The sequence below is a fragment of the Chiroxiphia lanceolata genome, chromosome 5 (genome assembly GCF_009829145.1).
Source record: "Chiroxiphia lanceolata isolate bChiLan1 chromosome 5, bChiLan1.pri, whole genome shotgun sequence".
Taxonomy (NCBI): domain Eukaryota; kingdom Metazoa; phylum Chordata; class Aves; order Passeriformes; family Pipridae; genus Chiroxiphia; species Chiroxiphia lanceolata.
The window spans coordinates 48,146,524-48,162,983 of NC_045641.1; the positions used below are offsets into that span (position 1 = coordinate 48,146,524).

General features: G+C 36.7%; 1 protein-coding gene across 4 annotated transcripts in view; it reads left to right on the plus strand.

Moving 5' to 3' along the window:
- The first annotated feature begins 1,591 nt into the window (after nt 1–1,591).
- Nucleotides 1,592–16,460, plus strand: part of ANO4 (anoctamin 4) — a 119,465-nt gene continuing 104,596 nt past the window's right edge. For 2 of the 4 annotated variants that reach the window (XM_032688342.1, XM_032688343.1), the window contains exons 1-2: nt 1,592–1,747; nt 12,304–12,414. In XM_032688342.1, the coding sequence (XP_032544233.1) occupies nt 1,678–1,747; nt 12,304–12,414 (181 nt within the window). In that variant the 5' untranslated portion in view covers nt 1,592–1,677. The remainder of the gene's footprint in view (nt 1,748–12,303; nt 12,415–16,460) is intronic. The other 2 variants (XM_032688344.1, XM_032688345.1) reach the window with 1 other exon arrangement.

Genomic DNA, 16,460 nt, shown 5'->3' on the forward strand with positions numbered 1-16,460 from the left:
TGCTAAAGAAGATGTGATTTCAACAGCCTTTGGCAGCTTACAGTTTTGTTAGCCCTAAAACCAGGAGGTAGCTGAGCAGTTGCAGCAGGAAGCTCCTCATCCATTCACATTTCCCGCAGGAGATCAGCTCTGGTGGTGGGAAGCTAAGTCAGGTATTGAGCATGCAGCTTCAATTCTGAATGCACAAAGCCATCTGAAAGGAGAGTAGTTTGCACAGCGTTTGCTAATGTGGGCAAGCCTTGTGTTTTCACAAATTGCCTATGGAAGTGGTAGCTCTCTTCCCATTGGTAGTATATTACGGATATAAATGTATTAATATTTCAGCGATTCTAAACCTCTTCCATGACCTGGAGGTTCACATACATTGACTTCCAGTGGAACTGGAAGAGCAGAGTCATTAAGGCATTCTTGGACATTTCAGTGAGGAATCACTTTCAGAAAACTAAACAGTCTAATCAATGATATCTAATGATTCTGAGCAACTGCAAATTACAATGTGCTCACAATATCTGTATTTCCAGTTTTTAGGGTCTGCTTTTCCATCTGCTTCTCAGTTTGCTTATTTATAACTGGTTAGGTTGCTTCATTTTTTTTTTTAACAAAGATTGTTTGCTGATAGAAGCAGTAAGAGTCATAATTAAATTAAGTGTAAAACAGCACTGTCGAATTATCATTTGGTGTTCTTGCCTAAAAGAGATTGTCTGAAGGTTTCCACCAGAGTATGATGAAAGTAATTCAAATGGAGTTGGAGCAATTGCATCAATGTGAACAGGAGGAAGTCAGAATCAGCAATTTTACTTTCTAAGACTGTACAAAAGACACGTAGGAAATTTCAACTTTACTTTTCTCTTTGGAAAAGTAAAACCTGTTTTTAATCACAATTTCTGTTTAAAAAACGATTATGTGACAAATTTGAGAATGTTTGTTGTGAAAGACAATTTCCAGAGTTGAAGGTAGTGTTTCAAAGGTCTAGTGAAAATGGAAATTTTTTTCAAGCTTAAGGTCATGTTATTGTTGTTTGTAGCCTTACTGCTTTCCTCAAAACAGACCTTTATTTTCTCCTTAAAATCTAGTTAACACCTGAATTGTAGCATCTTTTCATATGATGAGACTTCCCTAATACTGGTAAATGCTCAGAAGAAAAGAAACCATTATTGCCAAGTTCTAATTCATCAGTCAGAAAACTGTCATTTAATAAACTCTGTGGTAGTTGCCTCATTAATATTGCCCTCTGTGAGCTGTATGGGTTTTTTGAAGGAATGGAAGATATTTCCTTCTGCAGGCCAGTAATGCAGTAAACCATGACTGTGTATTAATTTAAATATCTATTAGTGTGGCTGACTCTGATGTCTGCAACACAGCAGCAAAGAGGTTCACATTTTTAATTTTCATAGAAAATTAATTTTTTTAAAGTTTGCTTCCCCCCTCCCACCCGTAAGGAGGCCGTTACAGCTCCATTTTAAACCATGACAATTTTTATATTTTACTTATTCCATACTGGTCTCTTGTATCTAACAGTATTAATTCTTATTCCTGTCAGGTATAAGTTTATCTATTCATGGGGCTGAAAAGCGTGTGCAAATCTGTCAGAGGAGAACTGCAGGAAGCTACCCAGTGTCACAGCATCCGCCTGTGGATGGGCATCCTTCACTCCCACAAGTCAGAGGGTCAATAAAAATGGAAGCCTCATCTTCTGGATCTATGGTTTCAGCAGTCACTAGTGGAAAAGCAAAAACCCATCAGCCAGGTAACAGATTTACCTTGGTACCTTCTTCAGTTCCATTTCTCGTGTGATGTGCCTTGAAGTTGGGAAGCTATTATTAATAGCATGAGATCATGTTTGCATGGAAATCAAACTATTGATTGTCAGAACTATTGATTGATTTTTTTATGTTTGGTATGTTTTTGTCAGTTATAGATTATAGGGAGTAGCAGCAGTTGGGACAGCTGAAAGTGGGAAATGAAAATGTAAGTTTAATCTTAAAAATCATACAACATATACTGGTATCCAAAATGTTAATGCAGAAAGAGCTTTGCGCTATTGCTTTTTAATGCTGTTCCCCTTATATATATTTAATTTTGATAAGCCCTGAGTTAATGACAGTGTTCTAGAGGCTACAGGCATCCCCCCATGGAACTCAATAATTGACACGAACACTGGTTTTGAACAAAGGCACAATCCAGAGTGTAGATCAAAATCTTGCTGCTATAATACAAACAAAAACTCTGGATCTGAAGATTTTACAACATAAGTTAACTGGTTAACAAAATGAAACTTTTTAAAAGAAAGTCAAAATCTCCTGGGGACCATCAAATTCTAATTGACATCATGAGTTCATTCCTTATTATGATAATTGCCAGAGCTATTTTAGAAGTATCTTTGCTTATAACAGGGGAATACATTTGTGCTGGCCATGTTCAGTCTTTCTTCGCAGCGAAAATTAAACTCTGAATTTCTTTTCTGAGTAGAGAAAACTAAGGCTGCCCATGAAGTCAGTTTTGTAGCTTCTATATTGGAGGGTCTCAATAATCTTTCAGTGTTGCTGCCCAGGAAAGGGCATGATACATGCTGTATGCAGCTACTTGGGTGCCAGGAGACAGAGTCTATTTGTGTGAGACAGAGAGTTTTGCCTGCAAAACCATTAGTGTATTCCCCTTACCTTGAAGATCTAGTAAATGGCTTAACTTTTGTAGAAGCTGAAATTTTAGATTATCTGTTGTGGGTTGCTATACAGGTCTACTGCCATGAGTCTTATACACCCATACTATTTAGTCACCATATCTTTGTCAACACAGATTAATTAAGAATTTACAGTGACTCATAACCATATGCTTTGTTTATTTCAGTTCTTCTGTTCACTTGTTTGTCCTGTTTTTTCAGCTTCTGTTATTTTCTTTGAAGTACAGAAATTACTACTAAAGAAATTTTGTTGTTGCTAAAGATATATAATCATGTCTGCAGCATGGTAAGAGATTGACAAAAAAACCCTGCATCACAGTTTGTCACAAAAAGTATCTTGAATATGCACAATAGCAATGTTCTCTTTAAGATGCTACACATTCTACATCTACGTATTGATAAGCATGGCCTGTGCTTTACTACTGAATAATGTACAAGCACCATATGCTGGCTTCTGCTTGAGAAAAAGATCCCTTTCTAGGTAGACTCCAGAGGTTTCTTAAAATGGAGCTTATCAGTGACCGTCATTTAGATGATGATTCTTTGAGGAATTAGCTTTCAGTGTATGAGATTAGTTTTATCTCTCATATTCTGGTCTTTAGACAATAACAGCATCTATGATGTACTGAGAACATGCTTGGCAGCTTGGTTCGGGGAGGCATTTAGATTAATGAGCCTCACAAGTTAAGAGGAGTTAATAGTACCCACAGCCTTAAAAGCTGCAGATTTTTATGAGTGTTTTGTATGACAGGAGTCTTCTCTTAACTAACTTACAGTACCACTGTTTCATCTGGAATGAAATAACTTTCTTACGATTTGTGTCTAACTTTTTAATTCTCTATAAGAGCACTGAATTTCTGTCTGTGTCCAGGTTAAATTGCAACCATTTGAGCTATATGCAAGTAGAGTCTAAGAAAGATTATGGACAGGCAGCAACAGTAATGAATAGCACTCCTAATAGAAAATTCCAATTTAAACTGAAAATCATATATTTTTCATTCTAACTCAGTCACAAATTAACAGCTGTAGCTTCATAATTAGTTTAATACACTAGTTGTCCAATGGCAATATTTTATCTAAGATATCATAAGGATTTTTATATTTTAGAAGGGAATTGTCCTTATGTATATTAATGACAGGTACCAGATCTTACACCAGTGTTTTCTAAGCTATCCTCCCGCTATTGCATGCAGTACATTCATAGGTTTTTGTTCAGTCTAATTTTAAATAGTTCATACAAACCGAGGTTTTCCTTCTCTTTCAGTGCTGTTATCACAATCAAGTAGGTCTCACTGTTGGAGTAATGTACATTATATTCAGTCTGAAATTTCCTTTCTCCAGTTAACAAATACCCCAAACATGAAGGCAGTCTAGCATAATAGATTTTACGGTAAAGTATTTTGAGGACTTAAAATGACATTTCTAATTCTTATCAGTCAGAGAGGCTAGAACCATGGAAAGAAAAGATCCTTGATAAAATGATAGTTGAGTGTATTTTTTCCCTTTAATAGCATACTACTGCTGTTTTCTTCACAACGCTTTGTTACCTTTCACCACCTTTCTTCTTTCCAGAATGACACCTTTTATTATCTATAATAAATTCTGTTTGATTGACAGATGTTTCCTTTGAATGAAGTTCATAGGTAGCTACATGCTAAGGAGGAGGAACGATAGATATTGTTTAGTGTTACAGCATTCTTTTCAACTTGCTTCCCTGCCAGTTTTATTTGTAACTGGTAAGGAGGCTGAGGCTCACAGCTTCTTATATTAATTTGGATGTTAGAGTGGCTAGGGAGCCGTGAGTTGTCTGTACTCCACCTTATTTAAAAATAAATTAAATTTTAAAAGTTGGATTGTGCAAGCTTGCAAATAAGTACTGCTCAGCCATAAGCAGAACCACAGCTTCTGAGCTCTGATTTTAAGCAGATCAAAAAGTATCAAGTAACTGAAACAAAACATAGAGGAAAATGGAGAAACAAGTGGAAGACAATGTCTATTAACAGTGAAGTGAAGACTCTGGACGCCTTTGCAGATGCACCCATATGAGGGAACTTTCTCTTAGACAGAAGGAAAGCAAAAACAAGTATAGGAATCAGATGGTAAGTTTGGATGTAATGACATTCATGCATTCCTTCCAAAACCGGGGAAGGACAGTATGTTTTTGATTTTGAGAAACCTCCAATTATCATCTTCCAGTTATGTGAGTAACTGTGGTGTGTTGTGGCTAATGAGGTACAAGGCTACTGAAGTACAGAGTTCGAAGTGCTTGTGGCAGACCTTTGGCTGCAGTGAATGGTACAACTCTCATGAGAAAGTGGTTTAGAATCAATACATCTGTGATGCACACAGAAGGCTCATTTTGAAAGCAATGGTAATCATCATTTAGGTTGTCTGTAAGAGCAGTAGAACAAAGTACTGAACAAATGTAGAGGAGGTTAAATTGTCGTCCCAGTCCGTTCCCTCAATGTCAGGGTTAGGCAAATCTGCAGACAAAAAAAAAAGCTTTCCTCACATCTGATGGCATTGCATCTTTGCTGTGTGATAAGCAGGACTTCAGTTTCTGAGTTTCTGTCTGCTCTTTCCATTGTTAATCTATTCCATAAGAGAACAATGTTACCTTACTTCTTTCTCTTGGTGACAAATTCCTTTATTTTCAGATTCTGCAGAACTTGTCAAACCTAATTTCCCTAGGAGTCACTAAATTTGCTGGCTGTGGAAGAAATGTCTTATTTAATAAGTCTAAGCAGCAGTAAAGTGAATTCTTTCATTGTGTGAAACTCTGGAATCTTCTTAGTTATTCTGTACTTGCAATGTTTCCTAATAGTTATTACCTGTTTTGTAGTAACAGGGATTCAGAGGTTCCCCAGCAAGATTTTCTTGCATTTCAAAGATTATATGAAAGTTTATATATATTAATTTAGATAGTAATTTATATCACTTGTACAACTTAGTTCTGTAGGCAATCTTCACAACCAACAGTAATGGTTGTCTTTGAAATAATTTATTTCTAAAATTTACTTACCATGTAAAGATTCTTCACTCCAGGAAACACATAAAAATATTCTAGAAATTTCTGCTTTCAAGAGTTTACTGTTCAAAAAAGATCCCCTTCAAAGGCAAAGAACTGTACATTTTGGAATGGACATTCCTTGCTACATTAAATGATATAGGTGTATCCATGATACTTGAAAGAATTTTATGTGCCTGAAAGGACTCCTTTCTAGCATTATGGTGAAGGTCTCCTGGGCTCATTGGAATTACGTAAGAAACTTTTTTTGCACTCTGTTGCCTTTTGTGACAAGTAGTTTCTGATAGATTACAAATTTTAAAGGAAGGTATGTTTTACTTGCCATGTTTTTCTTTATTTTGAATCTTCTTTTTTTAATTAGTTATCAAACTGTAACATTTTTATTGATGACTGTAGTTACTAAGCTTGCAAATAGGAAAGAGGAGCTAGTGGTGTCGGCCAACAGAACAATTGACTTGGGAGTAAGTAAAAATACATGGTTCCTTAAACTGTGGCAACCAAAATTAAAGGAAAAAAGGAAATGTGTGCTTAATGAGCTTAGTCACGAGTTAATGAACTTTGAATTACGGAGAAAGCTAGAACTGAATCTTTCAACAATGATAATTTACTGTGCAAAACATATCCTTTTCTCATCACAAAGTGTGCATATGTTTGTCAGCATTCACAATTGGTTGTAAATGGTCTTCAGAAGATATGTGTTAGTTAGATGTGACTTGTTGGTTAAATCCCATTTTCTTTTCTTTGATGACTGGCAGGACACGTGGCATGCATCTCTCTCAGATCAAAAGAATAAAATCCTGCAACTAATTCTGCCAGAAAACTCTGTCGTGCAAGTATTTCTTGGCAGCAAACTCATGCATGGTGTGGGAATGGCTGATAAAAATTCACCTGGAAATTTGAATTGTCACTGACAGTAATGCTGTTATCTTGTCTAACATTATTAACAGAACAATCTATTTCAATAAGCTTTCTGCTGGATATATATAGAACTTTCTCTCATGTGGAATGAAGCATAGAAAAAGCAAGCAGATTTCAAAAGGTTTAGTATTTCTCTCACTAAGCTAATTTTCATATATATATATATATATAAACATGTTTACAAGAAACATCCCTATGCAGAAGGGACATTAATGTCAAAGAAACCAACCTGCATATTTAAATTTTCTCTTTCTCTACAGTCTGCATTCAAAACAATGCAAGTTCAATGCACCAAACAAAATTTCTCCTGTGTTGGTACTTCAAGCGTGATCTGGAAATACCTCCCTGCTGAAAACAGAGACAGTTCATTCTCCTGACTATTGGTGCTTCGGAGCCTCTGCAAAGCTCCTAATGAGAAGTTTGTCTCAATTACAATGAGGACCTTTTGTCACTGGGCTGAGCGACAGGTCACCACATGGTCATTAGGTAGTACTTTGAAATCAGGAGCTGAACTAGCAAGCAGATGATGCAGAGCTTGAAATCTTCTATCATTTTGCTTAGTCATTCAGCCCATTTAATCCACCCCTTTACTTTTCTAGGACAAAAGTCACTTCTTTGAAAATTCCTGATCCTAAGGTATAAAGTCTCCTAGAATGTTCATTCTAGCAGCTGGGAGAAGAGTTTTACAACAGCATGCTAGCAACCAAAAAAAAAAGGTAGCATAAAAAGCACTGTTTTTCAATGCTATCTGTTTTGTTTAATTTAAATATATTTGATGCAGGCAGAAATCACATCCCTCTGTATCAATTTGTGCTGCATGTGACACCCACAGGTACTGAGCCTACCTGGGAGGGACCTGAGCATGTCCTCAGTCAGGGGCTTCAAAAATATTAATAATTTTAAGTGGTGACTTCGACAGTGCTCTGCTTCTCTGGGGACTACATGTTTTTAAATTCTAGTCTTTTGAAAGACTTATTTCTTTTCCTTCCTGCTTTGATCAGTCTCCTGTTTGCTGTTATAAAACAATCTTTCATTCACTCTTGCAATCAATTATGTATGGTTACTTTAAATTCAGTATAGTTCACCCTCAGATTTCAATGCTCCTGGATGTTGTTAGTTTACAATATGTAGTCACCTCACAAAGGGTGCAAAATGCTGCTCTCTGTGGATGTTCTTGATCTTTCCGCCATCAGAGAATTTCTTTCAAGGGGAAAAAATAGGAACCAACTTAGCAGTAAACACACTGATCCCAGGGCAAAGTTATAATGTTCTAAGACCAGTGTACCGTAGCTGTCTTAAAATAACTAAGAAGATTCTTGACACTCTATGATGAAAATAGAACATATATAAAATTATGCAATGTTTCTGAGAAAGTTTCATTTAAAAAATAGCTTATAATTCAAGAAACAATGAGAGAGACTTCAAATAATCAGCTATTATATTCCTGTAATGCTTGACTGAAAAATGTGGTTTTTTCTTGGCTCTATATTTCTTGCTTAAAGGGAGTTAGTATTATGTAAGACTCTATTTCTAATGTTAAATATGTTTCATGTATTCCAAAGAAAGATTCTTGCAGGAAGACTGTCAAAAGATGGAACAAACTAGCTTCTACTTTGGCAGAGATGCTTTTAAAATCAGAAAAGGGATTTGACTGTAATAGGGCTGCATAGTGTTATTAATTTCCACAAAAGATTTGCATCAGTCCGAGACATTTCAAGACCTCCTTCCTAACACCAAGCCTGCTGGTTCATTCTTATATCTCAAAATTAAGCCAGACCTTTTTTATAATTAAAAAACCCCAAACGAACAAAAACCAAACGAAACCAAAACCCAACAAAACAAAAAAATAAACCAAAAAAACCACAAACGAAAAATCAAACCCAACGAAACAACTAAAAACAACAATCAATAAAAAACCCAAAAACAAAACCAAGACCAAAAACAAACCCAAAAAATTATGAGGGGGGCTTACTCCTTGGGCAAGTAGATATGATACAGGTAACTGCTTCCAGGGTTCTGAAGAACGCACTAGAAATTCCAAACATTGCAATATACTGTGGTACCAGAAAAGCCCAAAAGCCCAAAAGAGTTGTATAATGCTCAACATCACATCTTACACCACACGTAAGGGCAGCAGCAGATCAAAAAGGTGGTATCATTTTTGATCAGTTCTTTTTCTCTGAGGAGAACTCCCTTTGAGTCATGCAGCAGGCTGACTGTCCCTATGCCATGAGTGGGTGAATGTCTCAGAAAAGCAGATGTGTTCTCTGCATGCTGGATAACTCCACAGAGGCACAATATTTACTGGTTATATCCTTTGAGAATGCAGTTTTGTACCACGTTATGCTTCAGAGGTCCAATGGAGATCTTCTTTGTTACTGATTACAGTCAAGGTACTTAAAATAGAAAAAGGAAGATTTTACTACAGTTTGGTACTTTATTTAGACCTTGTTTTAGGAATGCACCTAACGCATAAAAGGAATCAAGCATCTGTTAGACCAATGGTATAAAAAGGTAGCTTGCACTTTGATGAGACTGAAAGATTATTAAAGGTCATCAAAACTGCGCATACTTTCAAGGCCTTTTGTGCTGCCAGAATGCCTGAAAATTATGACCCTTGCTATTCAGACGCTCTCCTACTGCCTGTGAAGGAGACTCAAGTCCAGTTGCTGAAAACAATCTCTTTTGGGTAGGCATCCTGAGTGAACAGTCCAAGACTAGTCCATGCATTTTAATGACAAAACGCTCTATTTCTTCTTAGTGGGTTTTGGTGATTATAGTAGGTTGCAGGGCTGTATAAGAAAGGCCAACTGCACCAGTATTAGGGGCAGGATTCTTGCTGCTTGTGGGGTTCTCTCAAAAACAAATTTAAAATTTGAGAAAGATTATTTTTACACAATCATATATAAATATTGCCTCCATTCTTCAGTTCCAGTTTGTAACTGACTTGAGAACTGGCAAGTTTTTTGCAATAAACTGCTTATTCAGCAAATATTTTCTTCTCCTGCCTTTTATGAATTGCCTGCTAATTTATCATTCACAAGTAGTTAGATTTTTCAAATGCGGACAAATGTTTGAACACATGTGATACTGATCTTTGATAGCTATGTTTTTGTATGTTCACTCACAGGAGAGTAGAAGCATATGTGCCCTAATCCAAGTCTGTTTATTGACACAATGGAGATCATGGTAGAAGAAAGCATTCCTGCAATTCCTTACTTAAAAGATATGTTGTTGGTAGACAAATTTCTTTTTCCCTTGTGTTGATGAAGGAAAGTTTGTGATTAACCATGTGTTATACCACAAATTATTGGTAGAAGAGTATGCCTACAATTTTGAGTAAAATCAGACTGGATGCTGTTGTTGATCTGATACTTTTGCAACGAGGCTAGATATTAAGGCTACTGTGAATCAGACAAGCATAGAACACTGTATTTTCTATGGATTACTGAAACCTCCCTATACTGTAAGAGAATCAAATACAGGAGAGGAAATTTTAATGCAGCAAAACTGTCTTGACTTCATAGTCTGAACAGCAGTCAAGTTTAGGCTGGTCATTTTCTGATCACTTCCTAGACAGTATTTTTCATTAACTAAAAAGTGGCTTTGAAATTGTCTATGTGCGTTCTTCAAAGTTTAATTTTATTAGCAGGCTTGTGGATAAATAATCCATCAGATATCAGCACTTTTGGACCTCAATAGCTGACTGCTTGCCACTTCTTTCACCATGGCCCAATTAGTTCAGATCTGCTAGATACGCTGCAGTGATCCTGCTACCTTCATCTGTCCTGAGGAGCAGTGATTTGAGTGTAACAAGGATGAAGGGTTTTGGGGAAGGAAGGGCATTTTGTATTTGTCAGTATCGTCATTAATTTGCTCTAACTAGGGTTGAAATGCAGAAGAGAGGCTGTTGGATTTGAGAATACAAGTATGTAATGGTATATGTTAAAAGTTGTAGCTGAATATTTAAGAAGAAACAGAATGATATCACTTGCGGAGGTGCTTAACTGAATTTCTGTCCATTGATTAGTTTTCTACATCTGTCCTATTGTTTTTATGTATTTTTCAGCAGCTGGAGTATTTTTCCTTGGTCCTTAGAATTCTCTTCTGGGGCAAATCCTAGCCTCTCATCTCTGAGGCCATCAGCAGATTTCCCTAGGCTGCTATTGTATGAATAATCAGTTGTCTCACTTAAGAAATTCTCTTTGTTCTACATCATTAAATGCTGACTCCTGCTGCTGCTATGACAGATGACTTTTCAGGAATCTACAAGGGGAGTTGTCTCTTATGTTAGCAGCGGGTCTTTGCTGTGAAACAAAAGAATACACTGAAGAAAGCATGAGACAATTTGAATTTATAATACTTAAAAAGTAGAAAAATAAAAAAAGGAAAAGTGGCTCAAGTGTACCCATTTTGAGACCTGTATTTCCAAAAAAGTGAAGAAAGGCCTTTAAAAGAGGTTTGAGTAATTTTGTGCCCCGGAATATAATTCATAGCTCTTGTCAAGGCAGTAGTGAGGTAGTTATTTGGCAAGGAGAAGGGGAAGATACAGTGGGCTAGGAGGGAATTCAAAATAAGACCATCTTGCTGTAGGCAACTGTAGATAAAAGGAAAATGACTCTATCAAAAGTATGAGTGATAGCATCTAGTGAAGCACAGTAATGATCTAAATGACCTGAAGGTTTGTTCTTCCACCTTGGCCTTTTTGTTGTGAAGTCTTTTCCCAGATATATCTTCCTGACCACTGCAGCTCTCTGCTAACTCTGTGCATTAGTTGCTCAAGAGCATGATCTCTAACAGATGCCTTTGTGAAAGGTTTTCCCGCTACTCTTTAAAAACCAGATGTATTCCCAGTAGCTCCCTCTGTCTCTCTGTCTGTATCCAAATACCTGTAACCAGCATCTTAAGCCCATTTGCCCAGTGCCTTTTCCTGTCTACTCTTGATAGGCAGCCACCTTTCTCTGCATGGAAAGAGTTTGTTTTCAAAACTTGCTGCTTTCTTTCCTCATGTTGAAAGAGCACTGAAATGGGCAAATTTTGTGTCTATTTATGTGTGCAAATAGATTTGCACACTGTGACCCACTAGAATAGCTTTTTATTCTGCAGTGCTTTTAGAGAGCAAGCATTACACACAAGTGTGAATTCCTTTGAAATGCACTGCAGTGCTGGACTTCTTCCTAGATTATGTCATGCCATCAGGTTGGCATGTGAGAACTTATGGTGGCCTCTGGCTGAAGCATGCTGTCCATGCTCTTTTTGTCCTAATGGTTTTTTTCTGTCTTGCGTCTTAATTCATCTTGTGCGTGTTAGTGTGTTTTATTTTAGTCTGGTTGTTCCTGTGTCATTTGTAATAACACCTTTTGTCTGTTTTCACATTTGGGAGTTAGCTTTGTAGAGGTGATGCTCATGGCATGGTGATGTATGGTCACTCGAACAAGGGACCAAGGGACTTGCTAGTTATGACTCTGCATTGTTGTTAATAGCAGAGAATGTTGTTTAGCTTTAAATCAGTCCATGTTCTATCTGAAACTGCTTGGTTTGAAGAAAATTTGGTTCTGCTTAGGAGAAAAAATGGAAATATCTTCATTCAATGTGTGTGCTTCCTCACCTGAAACCCTCTTAGCTGCATTTTCTACTACACTGTTACAAACCACATCAATGTCTTCAATTTCTTCAGAAGGAAGAGAGGATTTGCAGGTTAACCAGCTGGAAACGCAAATATGGATAAAACCAGACATACAGAAGACAGATGTGGACTTTTCAGAAATTCTTAATGCAATACAAGAAAGTAAGTTATTCCTTGGATGTAGAATTGTGTTTATGCTAGAAGGTTCAATTGAGATGCACTGAAGTTATAGCTGAAGGAACGTACAAAGTGATGAACTGAATAATAAGTATGTATGACTAAAATCTCTGAGAAAGTTCAACAGGTTATTGAAGGCCAATAAGAAATCTTTTACTATCAGAGAAGTAATAGTAAGATATGAATTATTATGTGTCTAAGGATTCCAGCAGTATATATTTTCTATGCAGACATAATTAGGAACTGTAAAATTCCTGTTACTTTAATCCATTCTTTATACTTCTAAGTGGCAGTGTAAACTAATAATGTTGAGCAAATGCTGCAGACGCGTATTTGAAGTTCCAGTTGTTCCGAAGTGTTGGGGTGTATTTACATTTTTGCAGCTGTTAATTTTTAGGAGCAGAAGTCATGAGCTTGTCACAAGTGAAGGCTGACATGTCTTAGATGCTGCATAAAATGATCTCCTTTTACATGTAATGGGCTGTGGACTAAGAATTAATTGATTCACCCTTCTGAACTCCAACTTCAGAATGATCTCAAGGCTTGTGGTAGAAGAAGTACTACTGTCAATAACAGCAGAAGATATCCCCCCTATCCAGAATTGATGCAATTCTGGAATCCAAAAGAATCTGGAATTTCAGTGAGAATTTTCCATAATGGTTTGAAAACTTCTATGCAAGGCAAGAATCAAAATGCATGCCATGGCTTCCTGGTTTCCTTATTTTCCAGGTTTGTTTTAAACTCAGTGTTTGGTGCAACAATTTTCTAAAGTGAGAAACAGCAACTTCCACTTTAGAGTGATAAAAGATGAAGAAGAATGTGTAAAATCCTGGATTCTGCTTGATTTTTGCCATATGAATAAGGAACCACACAGTGGTAGAATCAGATTGGTGGTTTCTGATTTGATTTGATTTGATTTGATTTGATTGTTTGGGGGTGGAAGGAAAACACCTGAGTTAGTATGATGGTGAGGGTAATAATTTGAAATTGAATCAACTTATTACTTAAGCTGCAGGTTTAGGATGAACTTTGTGTTTTGTAACTTAAAATGCTTTTCCCATCAGGAAATCTTAATATGAGGTTTTGCTTTTTCCGTTCTTCTCCACACAAGTACAGCCCAGATATAGGCTGGGGGCAGTTAGGATGCAGACTGGAGACCCTGAAAAGGCACTATATATTCTTTCAGAAGCTGAATAGATGATAGCTAAACATGGATAAGCAGTTCAAGTTGGGAGTGTTTTAAGAATTAATGTTTTGATTTATGGATTATTTACAAGCCATTTGAGAAGGATGCAGCTTTTACAGCCTTGGAGATGGTGTTTTTTCTTTATCCAGATCAGACACAGGTGCTGTTGGGAAGTTAATCTCTTATGTCCTTCAGCTACATTTCCTTCAGCAAAAACAAAAGAGTTTCTGTGACTGAACAACCCACTTTGCAGGGGCTTGTTATGTGTCCAGGGCAGTGTCTTGTCACCTGCAGTCTGTTGTGAATATCATATAATTAGGATAAACATGTCTATGTTAGTTGCTCTGAACAGTCAATGTTACTTTTATTCCCGTTTGTTAGCATTGAATGATAATTTAGAAGAGGCTAATGATGCTTTTAAAGACCACATGCTTTTTCTCGCTAACATAAGATTCCTGAGCATTTCCCTATTCAGAGGGTGCCTTGTGTCAGCTAGTTGGCATATCTTTCTGTTTGGTAGACTGCCAAGAGTGATCATTCAACAGAATTTTTTTTTTTTTTAGTTTAATTACTAAAAACATTTTGATCTCAAGCTACTCTGTTTTTTTCTTTTACCCTACTGAGTCTCTCAGACTGCAACTGAAGATAGAGATTTACCATCTCATTATTCACTTTTATGCAATTATATTCCTATTATGAAAGACTTAAAAGTCGCTTCTATTGCATTTAGGCTAAATGCTGTATTTCAGTGCAGTAGTTCAGAGTCAGACACATTTTTCTAAAGATTTCTGGTAGTTCTTATGTAAAGCAGTTTCTTTTCGACCACATGATGTTAGAAATTATCTGTAGTGTATCAGAAACAGTCCAGAAAAAATAATTACTAATCTGAAGGTAGCTATAGGCAACACACTGTAGATTAGGGGATTACAAAACAGGATGATGGATCTGATCTAAACCAAACTTGCAAAGTAGACAGCAGTGCTGTCGAGGTTCTGCATGGAACTCTGTCAGACTGGAACCAGAATTCCCTGTTGATGCCTACTCACAGCCTGTACCAAGGCCACAGCCCCAGCACAGCTGGATGGCACTGGGGCAGTCCCAACCCCGGGCAGAAGGTACCTCCCTGGTACAGTGGGGCTCTGGGGAGCTGGAAACCAACACTGATGTGTAGTTACTGAATTTAACATTTAACATGATAAACAGTTCTGTACTGTGTGGTATCTGTAGGATGGCCTCCTTGAAGCAAAAATTGGTAAATTCTGTCCGCAGCTTTACTGAGTGCTGAAAAAAATTTTTACCAATAAATCAACACAGGTGCTGTAAAAACATAACATACGGTACAATAAGATGCAGAAAGGCTCTTGGTTTTTTTATACTTGAACTTTTCTGCTTTGTAAGTCTCTGCAAAGCAGCTATTTTGTACTTAATATTTTTATTAGTGGGTATTCTCCAATATTACTGCTTTTAAATGCAATCATTTTTTCCACTGCCATTAACATATGGAATTCCTCTATACTTATTATAGACATTCCCAGTAAGAATTTTTAAGGAAATTCACTTTTCAGTGTTACTGATACAACTAAAAGCTTCCAAAGAACAGTTTCTTGTTCAATCCAAAGCTAGAGTATACTCTACGGTTTGATGTGACATTTGGTAATAAAATGACAATTAATGAACAGAAACATGATCTCTGAGCATTTTTCCACTTTGCTACACAGTAATATGTTCAGGTCTCATTTTTTTATGAAAGTTCTTATTTTTTGGGACTTCAGTTTCAGCATCCATCTTCAGAAAGTTAAAGGAGATATCTTGTCTTTGAGCCCTGCCGTATATCAGCCTTTTGGTCTGAAGTGGCTTGTAGACCCATTGAGATTGTGCATGGACTCTTGCTCGGAATTTCTCAGCATTCAGCTTTCAGAATATGTAGTTCTACTATTTTTGGGGTAAAAATATTTATATATTCACTTTTTTTCCTTGTTCTTCAAGGGATTATGAATTACCAAGTCATTTTGATTTTGTTTCTGCAAAATAGAACATTTCTCCAGAGGTAGAGAAAAGAGTTTGCATATTTAAGCTGATCTAAAAGCAGAGGGAGAATTCTTAATATCTCCTGTAGCAATGTATATGCTGATCTGTATTCCCAGTAAATTTTACTACTTAAAAATGACTATACAGTAGCACCATTCTGTCTCCCAAATAGCATATATATATATATATAAAATAAAACTAGTATAAATCATTCTGTTAAGGACATTTGTGGGTATATACATATCATGGTCTGAAGGGGACAGAAAAGATGGAACCCTGATTATGCTTTTAGCAATATTTGGCCATGTAGGTGTCCATGTCCATTGGAGTGGAGGGGCTGAGCTACCTTCAGGCAGCAGGAGAGTTATCTTGGAAGCACCATCACCATTATTAATGTAAAGCAAAGAGGATTTGCTGTATAAATTATTTATTTAGTTTTGTAGAACAATGTTTCCTGATTTTATTTTTAACTATCAAATGAGACTTGGGGTAGAAAAATAATCTTAGCAAATGTTGGGGCTCCATATTTAGTTTCGATGACTGATATACTAAGAGCACATTTTCAAAAACATAAAACATCAAGGTAACTGCAGTGTAAAAAGCTTCACTTTCTCCTCAGCAGCACACCTTTACTGCAACTGGAAAACGATAACAGACACCTCTCTTCATACTTATCCTATTCTGTAGTGACCGACCAACATGTTAATTATCTGCATACTTCTGATATAAGCAGTTTTCTACTGCAGGCAATCTGGACAAGTCCTGGTAGTTAATTTCACTAAGCAGCTGAGATTCACTGCTTCTACAGCTTCTAGTC